Consider the following 19,081-nt stretch of genomic DNA (forward strand, 5'->3'; position numbering starts at 1 on the left):
CATGCAGGAAGTTTTCGTGCCACTTGTGTGACAGGAGCTTCACAGAGAAGTGGGCCCTCAACAACCACATGAAACTCCACACGGGAGAAAAGCCGTTCAAGTGCACCTGGCCCACGTGTCACTACTCCTTCCTCACGGCCTCCGCCATGAAGGACCACTACCGCACGCACACAGGTGTGCCCGCGCCCCAGCAGCCCGGCAGGCCCGGAGGGCCTTCCCTGTCTGTAGGGTTTAAGGTTGTGGTCACTGCATGTTAGAAGGTACATGGTATCAAAAAAAAAAAGGGGGGGGTGTGGTGTCATTTCCTTGGGTTTCAGTGATACTCAAGGTAATTTTAGCGTATGAGTGTGCGCGCGCACACACGTGTTTAAATAAAGCAAGTTTCGTGTTTCAGAGCTGATTTATGTTGTGTGTGTACATGTACGTGTATGTGTTTAAACATCTCTGTAGGTGGGATCTTGATAGAAGATCATTTGGAGAGATTGTGTTCATAGAGAACCAGTCATATTTTGTTACTGATGTGAGCTCAGTGCTGTCATGTTTTTGAACATTACTGAATCTTGTTTCTGTGTACCACTTAGAATTTTTTAAATCAAATTAATATTTCTCTTAAGAGAATACTAGCAGATGCAAGACTTTTCCTTTCTTTTTTGAAATTAACACAGAGAGACTAATCTGAATTTAGCTAGTATAAATTTTTCAGCTAATTATTTATTTAAAAAGTACAAATTCATATCCATTGTACATCAAAACATTTCACGGACTGTTTGGAATTTAAACCAACTAAGAGTAGAAGCAGCATCCGGAATACACCTGTTCTAGGCATGGTCCTGAGCCCTCTCCATTTGGGCCTTCATAATGTGTTTCCCCTGGCCATATCCAGCGTTTACGATGTGGTTTTCATTATCCAAGGGCCGCGGCCCCTGCACGCGTCACCGGTGTGTGGCTGGGGGCCCGCCTCGGCTCCCCAAGGCTGTTGCCGCGAGCTCTGTGGCGTTTGTGTGGCCTCCGCTCTCTTTACACCTCTCAGAAGGGATTTTGTTTCAAGGGAAGAAATAATAAATTTTAATCAGCATTCCCAAATGTTCTTCTCATTGCCAGGAATCCTATATTATTGTTAGAAATTATAGGTTAAAAGTTCTTCTGAAGCAGTTTGTGGGAAGCCCAGGCCTCCTCAGCTTCCTTGACAAGGGCGTTGACGATTTAAGGTCTCCAGCCTGCCCTGAGAGATCACTTATATCGAACAGCAGATGAAAAGCCAGTGCAGATGTAATTTATCGTCGGCGTTTCCTTCTAAAGAATAATTGTGGAGACTTGGCTGGATCAATAATATGGATTTTTGTTGTTAGGTCTTGTAGTCTGCACCATAATGAGAGATAGGGGACAGTGGCTGTTTTCTAATAGAAAATAAAGGATTGGTTTCCGTGTCTTTCTACATTTGAATGCAAAATGGCACACTTGAAACTAATTCAAGTTGTTAAGAAAAGTCTCCTATTATATCTCTGCTATCATATAAATATGGCATGTTAAGTAAACCCTTTTTTACATTGAGTATATTTTATTACATTTAGTTTTTTCTTTAAATTTTTTTTCTTGAAAAATACTCTATTGCCCACTATCCAACCCTAACTCCATCTACCCCCTTAAAGGGAGGGGGCAGATGAAAATTGGATTTAGAAGGACAAGGAAATCAAGCCACCAAGGTAAATATGACATACAATATACATCGCAGGCTAGCATCCTAGAAAAAACCCTACACATCAAAAAAATCAAGGTCACTTATGTATCTAGAACCAAATCACAGGGAAAATTAATAGGTTTTTTGTCTTTGTGCTTACACATATCTTAAAATAGGAAAGGAGATAAAACTTCATTCATACATGCAGCACATATACCTGTAAGGAATGTAAATTTCATGAGAATTTGTCTGCTAATGTTTATATCTTACAAGAAAGCTACGGATCACAAAGAATGAGAAAAAGGCATGATAGTCTTCTTGAATCCGGAAGGAAGAGGAACACCCTTTCCTCATTAGAGCTTCCTCTGATGGGACAGCACAGCGCCAGTCTTCCCCCGCCACCCCCCAGACACGTGTGCTTGTGACTGTGTGTGCGCGTGTGGATGGCGTGTTCACATTTCCACACGGTCACCAGGGGTTAATGCCCACGAAACTCTGGTGATGAATAAATCATAGAGAACAATTTTGCCTCAACATAGACTAGTACGTTAATATTAACGAGCAAATTATCTTTTGGGATTTAAGAAAAAAGTCTACTTTCAGTGTTCTTTAATTGATAATACAGCTAGTTAGAAAGATTTATATTTCAAATTGATTAAATAATTAAATGAGTGATTGTAATTAAACTTTATTCTTCACAGCCCATCTACTCTGTTCTTTTTTTTCCTATATTGATATAATGATTCCAAGAAATAAACTTAACCCCAAAATAGAAAAGTAAAGATAGAAAAAGTATTTAAATTCTGCCTTATTTTATAAACGATCATAATGAGCATTTTAACATACCATTGGGAAATAAGATTAAACATAATTAGGTTAAAACTCTCTTTATTAATATATTCATTCATTTACATGAGAGAAGCTAGTATTGCTTTTAGGTGAGGGGAAGACTCTGATTACTCTTTGATTATTCTGCCTTCCTATATTTACTGTTTTTTCTAACTTTAAAAAGGCGAGTACCATTTCCAAAACACCTCAAGCTAGATTTCTGTTCCAATACACCTAACTGTTTTAGAACAATGTAGGCTGACGTGGGCAAAAACCCTTAAAAGACTTGTTGCATTAAACATCCAAATGAGTAAAGCCGGTTAAGATACATACAGATGATTTGTTTCATTTTTTGGAAGTATGATTTCAGTGCCTCTCTCCAAGGTTAGCATTTGTATTCTTTGGTCCTTCTTTGTGAGCCTTCTGGGGTAGCCTGTCTGTGTGCCGGCACTTACTGCCCAGATACGCTGTGGACGAGAGAGAGATTGCACGTGTGTGTGCACTGTGGGGCAGAGTGTTAGCTTGTGTAAAAACGTTTTAAAAATGAGCATTTACACATTTCACAAATATGAAGTCTGCCAAATCTCTCTCTCATTGTTGCAGAATTTTCCAGCCAGGAGTCATCATTAAAGATGAGTAATACGAATTTTTATACAATTTCTTTAGCAATCCCTAGACTTCCTTTTTTGTACCACGGAAGTTTGAGAAACATAAACAGCACTGAATTGCTATTGGTATTGAGTGATATGGATTTTATTTACTTGGGATCTTCAGTATATTTAAGGAAACCATTTCATTCATATTATTAAGTAGGACATTATTAAAGAAGACTCTGATAGAATCAGGTAAAACCAATTCAGTATCCTTCAGTTGTTAGAAAATTCAATGTTTTATTTAAGCAGAATCATATATACTGTATATTAACTATTCCAAGCAATCTTTACTCAGCTCAGAAAGGCCAGATGTATGGGAATTGTAAAAAATCAGGATATGCATAAAAACTGTTCAAGTGCATAAAGCTGCCCCATCTGGAAGACATCTACCAGAAATGAAGTTGTACAAAACCATTCCATTGATAATAAAGCTAATTTTTATGGGTCTGACAAGTATGTAATTATGTTCAGTGGTGCTTTTCAGATTTTATCACAGTCAATAAACCGCAGTGGTAATTTCATTCCCATTTGACATATTTACATGGAAACATTTGATTGGAGGGATTAGTAACCCTGAAAGCCTTGATAGACATGTTTTAATGGTCTGTGACCTCCGCAGTCCCTCATCTGTTTATTGTCGCAACAGGCGAGAAGTCGTTCCTGTGTGACCTCTGTGGCTTTGCTGGCGGGACCCGGCACGCCCTCACCAAGCACCGCCGGCAGCACACAGGTCAGTGTGGCCCCAGTCAGGGCCGGCCCCCCGCACGCACTGTTGGGTCTCTATTGCCTGTCTTGTCAATTTTTGTGAAATCTGCATACTTGAGGGTCTACTGAAAATTCTACTTGAATAATATAAGATTGTTTTGATATATTTGTAAAGTAAACCTACTGCGGGTGTTGTGGGTCAGGTGTCCTCTGTAAATTCAGGGTAAGCAGGAGGGAGAAAAGTGTGTGTCCTCCAGCGTGCAGCCATACCAGACACTTCTGCAGAGGCAAGGCCCTCCTTCTGCGGGAGGACAGGGCGCCGTGTTCCTTTCATGTGCTCTCCTCCTCCTCCCAGCCAGGCTCTGCCGCCTGCCTTCCCGCTCACCTGTCTCTCGGCTGCTGCTTACCTGCTCACCCACCGCCCTGCCCTCTCATCTCTCTCCTGGCCTAGCTGACCACCTGGCCGTCCATCCCTCTGCCAGCAGGACCGAGTAGCTGTGGTTGTGGGTTGATGCCATTTCACTTATTTTTGCTACCAAGAATGGAAGGCAGTGAAGAGGCAGCTTAAGTAGATAAGGGCATTGATGAGAATCTTTTTTTTTTTTCCATGATGTGCATTCTTGGTGATTCAACAAAATAAAACAGATGCCTTGGTTAGGAACACATAAGGGTGCAAAGTTTTAAACGTTTGTTAAGGTTGATTACCTACTTGGTATGCTGCAATAGGTCTTACAAGTAATTACTTTAAATTCTGAATTATATATGCCTGGGACAGTGCTGATGTGTGGTGTTGTCCCTTGTAACTATTAATAGAACCACGTTTTACTCTCAGAAGTGTTCTAGTTTAGATGATAAATCGTATAGTAACAGAATGTATAACTAACTCAGTGTTAGACGTTTTCTTGAGCACCGTGAGAATGGTTGAGTTGGCAGTTACACTCAAAATGGCGTAAAATTAAGACACATGAAATATGTTGTTTATGGTATTTTGATTCTTGGTATGTTATATTCAACAGTTAGCTACAAGGAGTTTTAATGCCCATTATGGTATTTAAAGACCAATGAAAATTAATGCCAGTCATTCCTTTTAGATCTTAAGTTTATATGATTCAAATTTCTATACGGGATAAAGGTTACTGAGTTGAGAAATTTCCAGTGTTTAACATAATGTTGGAAATACACTTAACTTTATAAACTTAAAACTCCAGTTTAAGTGTACGGTAGCAACCTGTGATCACATTTTTTTTTTAATCTGGGGGTTTAAAGATTCAACGTAAGAGATGGCAGACAAGCCCAGTGGTTGGCAGTCAACCTTGGCTGCTATTTTGGAGAAGTTGGAAATACATGTGTTTTTTTGGTTTTTTGTTTCTTAATATTTTCAGTTTATTAATGCCCAAACTGTTACCATTCAGGTGTTATTGTTGCTCACCTGGTCTCACCCTGGCGTGGCCCCGGGGGCCAGCAGACCCACCCGTGTGCCATCTGGGCCAGCCTGGCAGGGCTCCCCCTTCCCGCCGCAGTGGGGACAGAATGCTGTGATCACAGGCGTTTACAGGTGATCGATCATGAAGCCTGCATCGAGCAGGCACAACTTTATATTTTATGTCAGGTCCAGAGGCTCCTTATTACTTTGCTATTAACTTTATACCATATAGGACAATGTCTCACAGACAGAGGCATCTGTCTTTTTGGCATTTATCTGCCTCTATGGCACAAATCAAACATGATTCTTTAATACCAAAGTCAGTTCTTAAGACTGTTTGCTTCAGCCAAACAGCGTAGTACAACTCAGTCTAGGCCCTTAGCTTTAACACCAGATTGATAGTATTTAAGCAACACACAACTTTTTTTCCCCAAGGTTGGATTTCTTTGGTTCTTTTGAAACCTGTGTTTCTCTGATGTATTCCTCTTTGACACGGTTTACCTTTTTACCGCAGAGTGCCCATCCAAATTACAGTCAGCTTGGAAGGGGATCGGTATCAGAAGTGTTCCAAATGGCGTAAATAATTCCCGGCTGCAATACAGGCTGTCTCGGGGGCTGACACAAAACATCTTCCATCCCAAGATTTACTTTTATCACCTGTCAGAGACCCTTGATTCAAGGGCACAGGAGCAGCTCCTCGCGTGCAGCGGGAGTCATGGCCGGAGTGCCCCGCGACTGGTGGCTTGTGGCGCACGGGGCACCGCTCCCGGCCGCACCCTGCTCGTGTCCCTCCGCCGGCTTTCTGTCAGTCTTCTGTCCGAGGAGCCTCAGATGCAGAACACTCCTTGTGGTTTTTTTTGGCTGAGACTGTTGCTTGTACAGGGAAGCGTGAAGAGCAACATGGTTCGCAGTAGCATGTGCTGTTCCATAAGGGAAACGAGAGGAAAGGAAGCCTCGCCACCAGGATGTGGGCAGGTAGCCCTGGGGACCCGCAGGTGGCATTGTGCAGGGCCAATTACTGTTTCACTCAGCTTCATTCATCCTCCTGGCTTTAGAGTGACAGGATCCCTGAGGACCGTTCCCAGTGTGCCAGGTCAGTTTGATCAGTCCAGAAATTTTTCCTTAATCAGTGTGTACACCTCCTCATACAGTGCCTGTCTCAGTTCATGCAGTTAACAGATATTAGCAAACTGCAATTCTTGTATAAAGTTTGTAAGATTTTCTTCAAATTTTACAATCTAGAAGTTGAGTTTATGTATTTATTTTTTGCTGGATATTGAGACTAACAGACAAGAGCTTCTATTTTTCTGAAGTGTGTTTTCTTGAAGAAATTACCAGAAATTTCTTGAAGAGATTGTTTCTGGATTAAAAAAAAAGATACCAAGGAAAACATTCACATAATAGTATTGAACGTGTAACAAAATGAATGAGACATAAATTAACTGCTATGTACGGATGTGAATAAATTGTGGTCTATATAAATTGACACGGAGTGGTCTCCTGTCAAGAACTCAGATGTGCTTGAACCTTCCTTTACTTAGTGGTTGTAGCCAATATTTTATGGAGTATATTTGGGTAGCGTTTCTCTGTCAGCCTATGAGAGTATTTAAAATTTCTAAAGCTCACACAGTTTAATCGATAGTGTTGTCAGGTTAAATATGAAATGACAATATATAGTTTATTGCAGTATAATGCCAACTTAATATGAACTTCGAATTGTTAGGGTTATAGAGAATATGAATGACATTATTCTTTACAAGTGTTTTTTTAAATTTTAAATTGTGTCACATAAAAATGCAATGAACGTTTAAATGAAATAACCTTGTTGCATTTACCATTTTTTAAGTGCTTATGTTAAACCTTCTCACCAAGAAAATTAACTCTGAAGAGCTTGGATGACCTTTTATTTATACCACTAACTCGTAGTGAGTCCATAATGTCACCCATCTCGATTCCTGCCAGATCTATGAAAAATGGAGAAAGACGTCTACAAAGGCTATTAGAATAGACCAGTGAGCAGGGAGTCAGGATGCCAACACACTTTCAAATACTTTGGTTGAATGGAGTAAGGAGACATCAGAATACATTTGTGAATTTGTTTAATGAAAAAAAAACTTTAAATTGTTTGACCCCTTAGATTCATCATATTAAAAGTGGAAGATTCATACTACCTAATTTGAAGTCTTACATAGCTACAATGATCATGACAGTATTGTATTGGCATAAAGATTTCCAGATAGATCAGTGGAGCAGAATAGACTCATGCATTTATTTGTCACTTGTTTTCACCAAGGTACAATATTTAGAGATAAATCTAACAAAGGATGCACAAGACTTCTAGATAGGAAACGTTAGAGGACTGCTGAGAGAAATGAAAGAAGATGTAAGCAGAGTGATAGCCCATGGAGTGGGGAACTCGATGTTGTTAGCGTTTCATTTCCTCTCACACTGATCATTTCAAATCCTTAAGGCTTTTTTTTTTTTTTTAAGAAATTGACAAGCTGATTTTAAAATTCATATGGAAATGCAACAGTGAAATAGTCAAACAAGTTTGAGAAAGATGACCAAACTTGACTTAAACAACCTGAATCCATGACTTACGATAAAGCTACAATAATCAAATCATTCCAGTATTGTCATCAAGGTAGACAAATACATCAATGGAATGGAATGGAGATTCTAGAGCATCCCACACCTGCGTAGTCAGTTGAGCTTTGACAGAGGACCAAAGCCAGTTTAATCTCTTCAATACATAATGCTGAGCTGGTTGACTATCCACAGGCAGTAAAAATAAAATTTGACCCACATATCATATCATGTACAAAGATGAACTCAAAATGACCATAGTCTAAATACAAACTTAAAACTAGATAAATTTTAGAAGACAATTTTTAAAAATCTTTGTGACCGCAGATTGTCAAAGATTTCTTAGCTATCACATCAAAAGCCTATTTCATAAATGAGAAGAATTGTAACTTGAAGAATTATAAATTGAAAAACAAATTGAAAACTTTACAAATTACTAACTTTTCTTCTTTGAAAGACAGAATGAAAAGACAAACCATGGACTGAGAAACATATGTATAAACCATAAATCTTATGAAATCATTTGTCTCTAATATGTAAAGTGCTCTCAAAACAATTTTAAGGAAACAACCAATTAAAAAATGGTCAAAAGATTTGAACAGGCCCTTCACCAAAGAATATAAACGTATAGCAAATAAGCACATGAAACAGCCCTCAACTTCATCACTAGAGAAATGCAGATTTAAAGCACCGAGTACACTGAGTGCTGGTGAGGATTTGGGGCTCTGAGAGCTCTCATGCACAGCCAGGAGGATTGTAATGGTCAAACCACTTTGGAAGACAGTCTGGCCGTCTCTTACAAGGTGGAATGTGTACCTACCTCATGACCCAGCTATCCCACTCCTAGGTACTTACCCAGTAGAGAGGGAAATACCTGTCCAAGGAAAGACTTGACATGAAGATTTATAGCAGCTTTCCTTGTAATACCGACAGTGAAAATAACTCAGAAGGCCTCCGGCAGGTGAATGACTCACCATGATATCACACAAGGGCTACTGCCCTACTGCTCAGCTACACAGATGGAGGAAGGATTTCTGTCTCGCACAACATGAGTGATCCACAAAATGACGCTGAGAGAAGGGCTGGGCAAAAGAGAGTGCATACCTTATATAAACTTCTAGGAAATGTGACTGAGAAGTAGTGACAGGAAGCAGGTGAGTGTTTGCTTGGGGCTGAGATAGCGGAAGAGGAAAGGGGTCCAGGGACACCCGTGGGATGATGCTGTGTCCATCGCCTGGGCTGTGGTCAGTCTAGACAGGCTTGTCAAGTCGCTGAAGTAGTAGTGTGGGTGTTCTTATCCAGGTGAGTGCCTCTCTTTGTGTTTCTGTTTTCCATGTGAGCTACCCTTTGATGCCGGTGTACAGTTGAAATCCTTTTAATTGAATTTAATGAGCAATTCAGTCCTTGGAATGAATGTGGAAGTTTTCAGGTATGTTTGTGCATGAATGTTTCTGTGTTTCCATGACATAGAATATTTCTGTGTCAACTTGAAGAGACTGAGCTATTTTCTTTTAGTTCTATGCAATGCAAAGATACCCTATAGTGTCCCTCGAATAAAAGCAAAACCTGCTGTCATTGTGAAAGTGATTTTTTTGTATAAGTCAGTTCAGTACAATTGAGTTGTCTATAGCAACTTAAGTGACCTGACCAGCAGTTTAGAAACTGAGAACAAAGACTTGTTCAAGCTGACCCTGGGCGACCACTTGATTGGGGTGTTGCACATGAGATTTATCTTAAGGACAGATGGCTAAAAGAGACAGGCATCCCTCTCAATGCCATGATTCTGACTCTGCTTTGTGCATGGCCTTCTTTTTACAAGAATAGGCAAATATCCCTGATCGGATCTGTTAAATGATACGTCTACGTCAAGACCCCTAACATTACGAAACCATTCATTGCTTTATGTCTGCTGTAGGCTTGTCTCTTTTACTGGCTATGAGCTCTTTGTGGGGGAGGGGGGCGAGGTAATTAGTTTACTTATTGAGGAGGTACTGGGGATTGAACCCCGGACCTCACGCGTGCCAAGCATGCGCTCTACCACTTGAGCTGTGCCCTCCCCATGTGAGCTGTTACTGAGAACCTTTTGTGTGCTGCTGCTTTTCTCCCGTGAGAGTGGTTTGCACTTACCGGTGTCTAGGCGGTTTGTCATAACAATGCCAGGAACACTGGTCATTGGGCACCGGCTGAGTGTCCTCCCTCTGCCTCACCTGCGTCAATCCTCACGGCTACCTGCGGCACTCATGTGTTCTCCTGACCTTGCTCAGGGGTTCAACACGTAAGGAAGGGGTGAAATATGGCAAAACCTGGACTGGGTTTGAAGTCCATTTGGCTTCTTCTAACTGCTGCCCTGGGCTGTGGTGACAGATGAAATACCACCGGGGAGACGTGCGTGCATTCAGTAAACGTTACTGCAGTTGCGGACAAGGCCGTATATAACAGGCTTAGAGAATGTAGGGCAGGTTTCTAAATGTTCTAATTTTCACAGCAGACGTAGCTTTGTTGTTAGCAGAACTGATGTAGAGTAATTTTAAACTGAGATGTTTCATCCCTTATCTTCTCTGTGATAGTATACTTACAAAACTATTACAAAGACATGGAAAATAAAAAGTAAAAAGTGGAATAATGAACATATATGTAAAATGAATCCATCCTGTATGTAAAATCTCTCAGGAAAATGTCTCTTGACAAGAGTATTTCTATATGTCTACACATTTTAGGGGAAGAGGTGGTGAGGTTTTCTCTGGTCCATAGGTGTGAGCTGTACATACACCATTTTAAGTTGCCTGGTAACCATATTAAAAAAAGGAAAAAGTAACAGGTGAAATTATTTTTTATAAATGATTTAACCAAATACATCCAAATTATTATCTTTTCAAAATGAAGTCAGTATAAGTCAATATAACATTATCATCAATATTTTATTCTTTTGTTTCAGGATTTTGAAATCTGATGTTGTATTTCACACTTGTAGCACATCTCAAAACAGAGGTCGAATTTTTATCTGAACTCCATGATGTGTATTTAGATTTGATAAAATTTACATGTTGAAAAGTTAGATTCTCATTCCCAAGCTGTTCCAGACTTAAACATTTTTTCAACAAGTGAATCCAGAGTCAGTTTTTAAATTTTAATTTACATTAGTTAAAATTAAACCACCCCATCTCAGGTCCTCAACAGCCAGTGTACTAGTGGAATTAAAAACAGGTCAGATGGGATTTCTTTGACTGTGCAAAGGAGAGAAAAGTGTTGGTCAGAGGCCATGGGTCCTGGCGGGCCTTTGAACTGGCTCAGGAGCGAGCTGCGTGTGATAGACCTATGGGAGGTGAAGTTTAAAGTGCTGTTAAATATTATTTCAAATGTTTCTTTGAGACCTGCTTACCTTTTAGTCAACTTAGTGAATTGTAATTTCTCTTCACTTATAACACTGTTTAATTGGTATCAATGTATAGCTTGCTTTTATTTTTTTCTTCATATTTAACTTTAAGGTTTTAATAAGTTTTCCACATCTCATACTCAAAGTACACCTCTGTTATATGCTTTTCTGTGGTTTTTAACTTCACTGAGATTTTTATAATGGCTCTAATGTAACATAGTTTGTTAAATGACTTCAAATACAGTGCTAAACCAAAGTTGATAGTTATGTTTTTATCCAGATGACTGCTTCACTTTGTGTTTCTGTTAAATTAGGTAATTTAGATTCTTGTTTGTATAAGTTACATCTGAGCCATCTAACATATCCCTTGCTTCTATTCTAATAGAGAAATAAAAGTCAGTAGTATCTTCTCGCTTTCTCCCTCTGTGAATAAATATTCAAATGTCCTAAATATGTCTGATCTTAAAATTTCATGGAAATAAGTATCTTTTTAATTGTCAATAACAGGTTAAGCCCTTCATTTCCAATTTTTGTAATTATTCACGTACAACCCTTCTCGGTACATTACAGGAGAAAAACCTTTCAAGTGCGATGAGTGTAACTTCGCCTCCACAACGCAGTCTCATCTGACTCGGCACAAGCGGGTCCACACGGGAGAAAAGCCCTACCGGTGCCCCTGGTGTGACTACAGGTAACGCTTGTTGTGCAGTGGGGGGGGCGTGCGAGTCGCCGTGGTGGGTGAAGACCCTGCTCCACTCACCGCAGAGGAAGTGTTTTTCTGAGTAGCATGAATTAGCACGACTTAAAGCACAAATCGCATATTAAGTTGGGAGTTTACTCACCGCCTTGGTTTGGTGACGGTTTCGAAAAATGTGAAGTTCTTTCCCGTTCTTCATAATCTTAACATTTAGGTTTATACTCCTTTGGTACACCTGAATTTCAAGTGATTTTACGTCTTTGCTCAAAGTAAGGAACCATCCAATCAGTTACTCAACGTATATGGTATCTCATCTACTGTGAGTCAAGCACCCATTTAGACAACAAAGATAATGTAAGAAAGGTTCCCTGCCTTTAAGGATGTTGTAGCGAAGTAGGTGGACTTGCAGTGTTCGTTAGTATTTATAATCCAGATCTCAGTGGGAACACTGAAGGGCCAGGGGCGTGCACAGAGAAGGAACGCGTTCAGCCAGAGCAGAGTCCTGCTGGAGCAGAGAGCACTTCAGCCATGGCTTAACGGGTGGGTGGCCGTCAAAGACACGTGGATGCTCTGCGGGGATGCCGGGGGGCCTGGTGCAGGGTCGCGTTTCTGGGCTGAAGGCACGTTGGAGACCATGTGTGCTCAGTCCATTCCTGGAGGCCCACAATGGTGAAGTGACGTCTACCCGGCTGCAGTGACTTCACGGTGACAGCAAAGCACATGTGCAGAGAAGCAGGAGACATAGTCAGGCAACGATAAATGATCCTGTTTACTGTATGACGGGAAAGCATTGAAGGTAGTTTTTCAGTGCAGCCCACCATTGTTAACATTAGTCTGTATACCCTACACCTCAAGTCTTCCTTAAAAAATAGATTTCTGTATCCTGTGGATGTAGCCTGTTCACTCAGTAAATACATTGCCGTAGTCTCTGTCATTGTCCTCATTATTGCATCAAGTTTTATGTTAAAGGCCAGCTAGTAGCACAGAGATACTACAGATGTATCTCATTTGTTACTCATTCACTCAACATTTTATCAGTTTCGTCTTTCCCTAACGCTAGACTGGTACTGTCTGGAGATTTGGTAAAATGGTGATCCAATTAGAGGTAGACATAGAAATAATATGATAATACGAGTTCTTCAAAAAAAAATATTGAATGCTCATTTTCCTTAATAAAGAGGCCACACAGTGGTTGCCTTCCCTGTGTTGCAAAACACAGAAAAGCAGTTATAAATTTATAAAAATTTCCCTTAATTGTCACTCTTAGCTGCTAGGATTATATTCTTTCAGCCTTTACTTTACGCTTAAGTTTTGAGTCATTGTTTTGTTTTGTTTTGGGATTTTTTTTGTGGTTTCTTTCATCACAGATTTTATTTTTCACACTTAACAAATTGTGTAACCACCTTATTAACCCTGTGTAACTATGGTTTTCAAACTGTAATTTTTAAGTAGCCGAACTGTTATTTCAAACAAGATCATGTACAGACCCTGTGCAAAAGTAGATAGATAGAAGTGGCATCTACCAGCTACAGGTTTCAGAGTTAACAACCTGTAACACTCACTCACTGTAACACTAACAAAGATCATGTAAGACCTGTTTAGACAACCAGAAAGCTCTCAAATGGGCTTACTGATAACAGCTGCTGTTGGATTAGCCCGGCATCCAGTTTATGGCTTTGGGGTGAGCACTCGGCCGGGCTGTGTGGTCTGGGGCTCGGGCTCCAGGAGGCCCAGCCCTCAGTGAAGTCGCTCAAGCTCTTCCTCACTTGTAAACACCAGTGATCAGGGAACTGACCTCCAGGAGCACTGCTTCCGTTGGGTGGGGGACACGCTGAGGACCCTAAGCCCGAGCCGGGCTGACACACGCAGCCCTTGCCTTCACACCCGCTTCAGGGGAGGACTTCAGGTGGTTGTGAGTTTCACTCACTCTCACGGTCGCAGGACACTGTTCAGTGAGGCAGTGCTAGACTTACAGTGCCCCGAAGGTCTTTAGTGTGTAAAGTTTATTTATAATACGTGCCGGGATTTTTTTTTTTTTTACAAATTTTTGAAGTTGTTAAAAATATATTAAATCCACAGTCAATTGATGGATAATTGCTGAAGTATCTTAGAGTTTCAAATGTATAGTTTGAAAACAACTCTTTTCTGCATCATAAGGTGATCGTATATTTCCAGGGAAGACGGTCATCTTTATCTTATATGTATCTCTCCATAATATTGTACTACTTAAAATATTTAAGTAATTTTTTCATACTTAGGTTTCTCCTGCTTAATAGAAATAGATAAACATTATTCCTGTAGCGTATTCCTGTCCTTGTCATTGTAGCGCTTATTTTCAGGTAAGTTACCATCATCAAACTAAAGTGCTATTTAACTTTCATTTGAAAATATATTTTTCATTTTATAAATTGAACGTTATTGGAGAAATACTAGTAGTTATAATTCTTCATGAAGAATGTGAGTATAGATTTCTTTACAAAAGAATTTTATAATTGGTCTTTTGAACCTGGGGCTATTTTTTAAGTTTGCATTATTAATTTAGGCAATGACATCTCATTCTGTTTAGATGTAAATACATACCCTTTTCCTAAGCTTTCACTGTCTAAAATACCCAAAATTCTAATCCATTAAAAATCAGTATATTCCATCATGCTCCAAAACTTTTTCACCATTAGTTAGTATTCATTATAATTCTGAAGCATAAATTTAGATTCATAGCACACCATCCTACTATATTATTTATGCAGCAAATTCTTTAGATTTTCTCTGCATTAAAATGTAAGCAATCTAACATTTTTCTATATTTTTATTTTCTGATGTGTACTGTTACTTCGGTATTAATGAGAGAAATAGAGGAAACTTTAACATGTTATAGTAAGTACCCTAATAATGTAAATCCTTATTTCCCCATAGAGTTTATTAATACTGAAGGGCACGCTGTTTCACTGATGACACTGACTTTCACATGAGATTAGATGGCGTTAACTACAGTTGGCTGTAATCGGGCTTTCTTCTATGAGAAACTTAACCTTCTCGTTGGCTTCCATTGGTTTATGGAGGAAAAACAATAAATGTATATTAAACAGTAAACCTCTCATAAGTCATGAAAAGTAACACAAAATACTACCTGCAGTGCTAAAAATATTAAGGATAATCTTACATTACACTTTAGATGTCATTTAGAAAATTAAAGAAAACTAAAATTCAGGCCAAACTCCGGCAGTTTCATCATTTTATTGTGTCCCGGTTATTGACCTTAGAATACCCTCAGTGTTCCTGAAGGCTGCTTTGGCCAGGTTTTTCCTCAACTGCGTGACTGCCTCGGTACTTCCAATCTTACATACACTCTTTTTAAAAAAGATTGCTTTTACTGTTCTAATTTTTATTTTATTCACTATTTTTATTCATTTTTATTATTTGAAATTACAACTCCAAATAGAAGTATGACAGAAGAGTTGAGGAGTAAAAAGTATACTTCCTGTCTCATGTTAAGGATTTCCCCCATTGTCTTGCTGAACTTGTGGGAAATATGTTTTGATTCTTTTCCTTGCTGATGGTTTACTTAGTTGTAGGTCAGTGTATTCCATAGAAGCCTTCCTGCGTTAGGCTTTGATCTCAGGAAGATTTTTCACTCATTTTGGATGAGGAGGGGCCAAAAATATTTTCTGTAACCTTTAACCCAGGTTGTGGAGTCTCAACTAGAAATGTGCTTCTTTGTGATAGTCCCCAATATCCCTTTTATTTCTGTTCTGAGTGTTTTGTTCATTGTTTCTTATAATCAGATTCAGTAAGTTTTCACACGTGAAACTGGATTAGGTACAATTTAGTGTATGTCACAACCATTTGAAATACGTATATGTGCGTTTTTGAATCACAGAACATTTTTCTCAAAAATACTTTCAATTGAATTGAATTCTGTCTTAACTTCACGTGATGCTGGAAGCATTTTTAGGGTAGTTTTAAGATGTAATGGTAAAAAATATACTTAAAATAATTTTTTATTTTCCCTTATAGTTTGTATTAATTTCTCAAATACATATTTCTATAAAGTTTCTCAGTTATGAAAACTTTTCCAGGTCCTTGGTAGTATTATGCCTTCTAACAGAATTGTACTGCAGAAGCATTTTAAAGTAAGTAATAAGGCATTGTGGCGCTGAGGCCTCGGGTGGGACGGGTGCACTGCTCCGTCCTGTTGTGTCTGCGCACTCTGACCTGGGGGCTGCCCCGTTCCCTCCTCGTGAATCATCTCCTCCAACAGGCCAGCTTTCCTTGGGTTCCTGTGCACGCTGACAGATTGTACCAGGAGAGGCATTGGACAGTTCATACTTGGATCTGCCCTGGATGATAACAAGGATTAAAAATAGGTGTTTGCAGCAGAGCATCGTACACATATACCAGGAGAGAGAAGAGAAATTTTATGTACCAAAATGAACAGCATGCGTTGCTTTTTCTGAAGAGTCAGAGGTAGCATGTATTTGGGGCGATTTTGAAGTTCTTGAAGAAAAATGACACTACATACAAGTAAACAAATGAAAATACCTAATATTAATTAGATATATTATATATATATATATGAAGCAATTTAATTGATGCCACAAACCTAGTTAACCAGAACAAGATTTAATTCGAAACTATTTTTGTCAGTGAAATAAACCAGAGAAAGATTAATATTGCATGATTTCACTTATGTGTGGAATCCTGTGGGAAAAAAAAAAAAGTCAAACTCAAAGAAACAGAGAGCGGAAAAGTGGTGCCGGGGAGCTGGGGGGACAGGGAGAGGCTGGTGAAAGGGTGCAGACTTGCAGTCACAGGAAGAGAATAAGGTCTGAAGAACTGGTGTGCAGCGCGGTGATTAGAGCTGATAAACTGTGCTGAATACTTGAAGTTAGTGAAGAGAGTAGAACTCAAACATTCTCACCAGAAATAAACAAACAAAAAGTACCAGTCAATACTATTCATTATTTCATTTCTCTCAAGTCTGTCATCTCTTTATATTCTACTCTATTTTAACTGCCAGTCCAGTTAATCAAATAAAACACAGATGTCCTGGGCTGAAAGGTTAGTTCGAAAGCCTCCAAGTCCAGTTAGTTTGTAAAGTTTCCTTTGGATACTGGTGACCCCAGGGCTTTCTGCGGGCTCTGGCCGTTTCCCCGGACAGCACGTGTCTGCTGTGCTAGGTGTGGGGCTCACCCCTGGGGATTGCCCGCCTGCTCACCCGTCACACAGACAGCTGGCCCAGGTAGCTGCCGGTGTCCTGGTGGTTTGTGAACCGCGTTTGGTCATGGGCAAGCGTAAGTACGGCTGAAGGAGGTTCTCCTAGCCTGTGTCAAGATGACACTTTTACGATCTTTTGCATGGAGTAGATGTTTCTGATGAGAGTCCGTGGGATTTTTTGGGGAGTTCCCTAATAAAAACTATAATTGTATTTTCCAGGTTTTCTATCATGAATTAAGAAAGTTGTTCTACATGTAAATGTATTCTTTTTTTCCCCCCTAATGTTTCCATTTCAGTAGAAGTTGAATTCTTCTTGAACAAATATCTCCTAATTTTCTCTGACCATGTTATTAGTGATTTTCTAAAAATCTGAAGTCATTCTAACTGTGGTTTTGTATTTTCTATAATGTTTGTGTCTAATGTTAGCTTTACCTATGGCATATTTTATTCATACTTTTCTTCTCTGCCCTACGACACCCAAGCGCGTAGACTTCTAGAATTTCTGTCTGAGCCTCGGTACTGATAAAACATAGTGTTTATGTGGGGCCTTTAGTTGTTATTAGTAAATTTTGATCTAACAAAACTCTAGGCTTGAAAACAAATAGATTCCATAGCATTAAAAATTATAAATTGTCTCAGATGTCTTTAAAAACGGGGAAAAATCTAGGATAATTTGTTTTGCTTATCAGTACAAGTGAGTTGTTGTGTTTGTTGATGGAGCTGAAATGAGCACTGAGATCGCAGATTAATTAGAAGAGCCACTTGGAACACAAAGTGACCACACATTCCCTCTGCTATCTCTGAAAGTAGAATCCAGATAAACATGTTTATTAAACCTGCTGTTGCTGAATCCCAGATCCAGTCATTACACAAGGACCAAAGCTATCTTTGGGGATGGTCTTTCTACAAGGAATTACTATGGACAGTCCCTTGGGTGGTAGTTAGATATATCTGTATATATTGTGGTAGAAAGAAAGGCCTTAGAGATGAAGAAAATAGAAAATATTTTTTTGGGTAATAGTCTGTTGCATAATAAATTATTCCTCAGACACTAGAGCTATTACCACACAACAAACACTCTGCTGTGTAACTATCTATATCTCCTAGCATCAGAGGCTCGTACAATGCAGCTTATTAGGAAAAACTCCATAATCACCAGGTTCCCTGTGACAACAGTCAGGAGAGTGTTGGGCACGCCCTCCCGGCATATGACGATTTCACATACTTAGTTGTGATTTAGAGAGAAAACGATAAAGCAGAATGCCTTTGAAGGATAGAAAAGCTTGACCAGCTGTCATTAGTTCAGTGAGAATGCGAAGATATTAGTTATTTCACTGTGGTTTTGGATCCTTTGTTTCAACATATGCTGAAATATGGCCTCTCTAGGGCCCGTAAAAAGCTGTGGAAGAAAGAAGGCGGAGGGGAGAGACACCCGGGACGTTTAGAACGTGGCAGCGCAGCGGTGTGCGCTCAGCGCTGCTGGACACCAGCCCCTGCCGTGGACTGGGCTGCTGCCCTTGCTGGTGGCACCTGAACATGTCTTACGTTTAGATGAAGAATGTCTGTGTAAACAAGATTACATCTTTTCTCAGTTTCACATCCTCATTCCCTTAATTAAGGGACCGTTGCACAAACCTGTCGTTCACTTTTTTCCTATTTATGAGAAGTACTGTGTTTGTGAGGAGACCTATAACAAGAAGTACTCCTGAATTTTTCCCTTTTTTAGCAAACGGTGTTTCCCTCCTACAGAGCGACAAGTGAGCTGTAACTGAGATAAACCAGAGTCCGTTATTCGATATCATAATTTCCAAGATGTGTAACCCGATCCGCTTCCCTACAGGGAATTTTAACCTAATATTAACCTTCCTCTTACCCCATAAGCTTTAGTCCCTTACTCTTAGTTATTTTGGTTTGAATCTGGCTA

The 19,081-nt window shown here is 39.6% G+C and overlaps 1 protein-coding gene across 2 annotated transcripts in view; it reads left to right on the top strand.

The window, feature by feature from the left end:
• The window catches only part of ZNF407 (zinc finger protein 407), a 365,189-nt gene that overhangs the window by 214,389 nt on the left and 131,719 nt on the right, over positions 1-19,081 (top strand). For both annotated transcript variants that reach the window (XM_074355228.1, XM_074355229.1), the window contains 3 exons: positions 8-174; positions 3,806-3,889; positions 11,817-11,937. In XM_074355228.1, the coding sequence (XP_074211329.1) occupies positions 8-174; positions 3,806-3,889; positions 11,817-11,937 (372 nt within the window). The remainder of the gene's footprint in view (positions 1-7; positions 175-3,805; positions 3,890-11,816; positions 11,938-19,081) is intronic.

The sequence above is a fragment of the Camelus bactrianus genome, chromosome 30, assembly GCF_048773025.1.
Source record: "Camelus bactrianus isolate YW-2024 breed Bactrian camel chromosome 30, ASM4877302v1, whole genome shotgun sequence".
NCBI lineage: Eukaryota > Metazoa > Chordata > Mammalia > Artiodactyla > Camelidae > Camelus > Camelus bactrianus.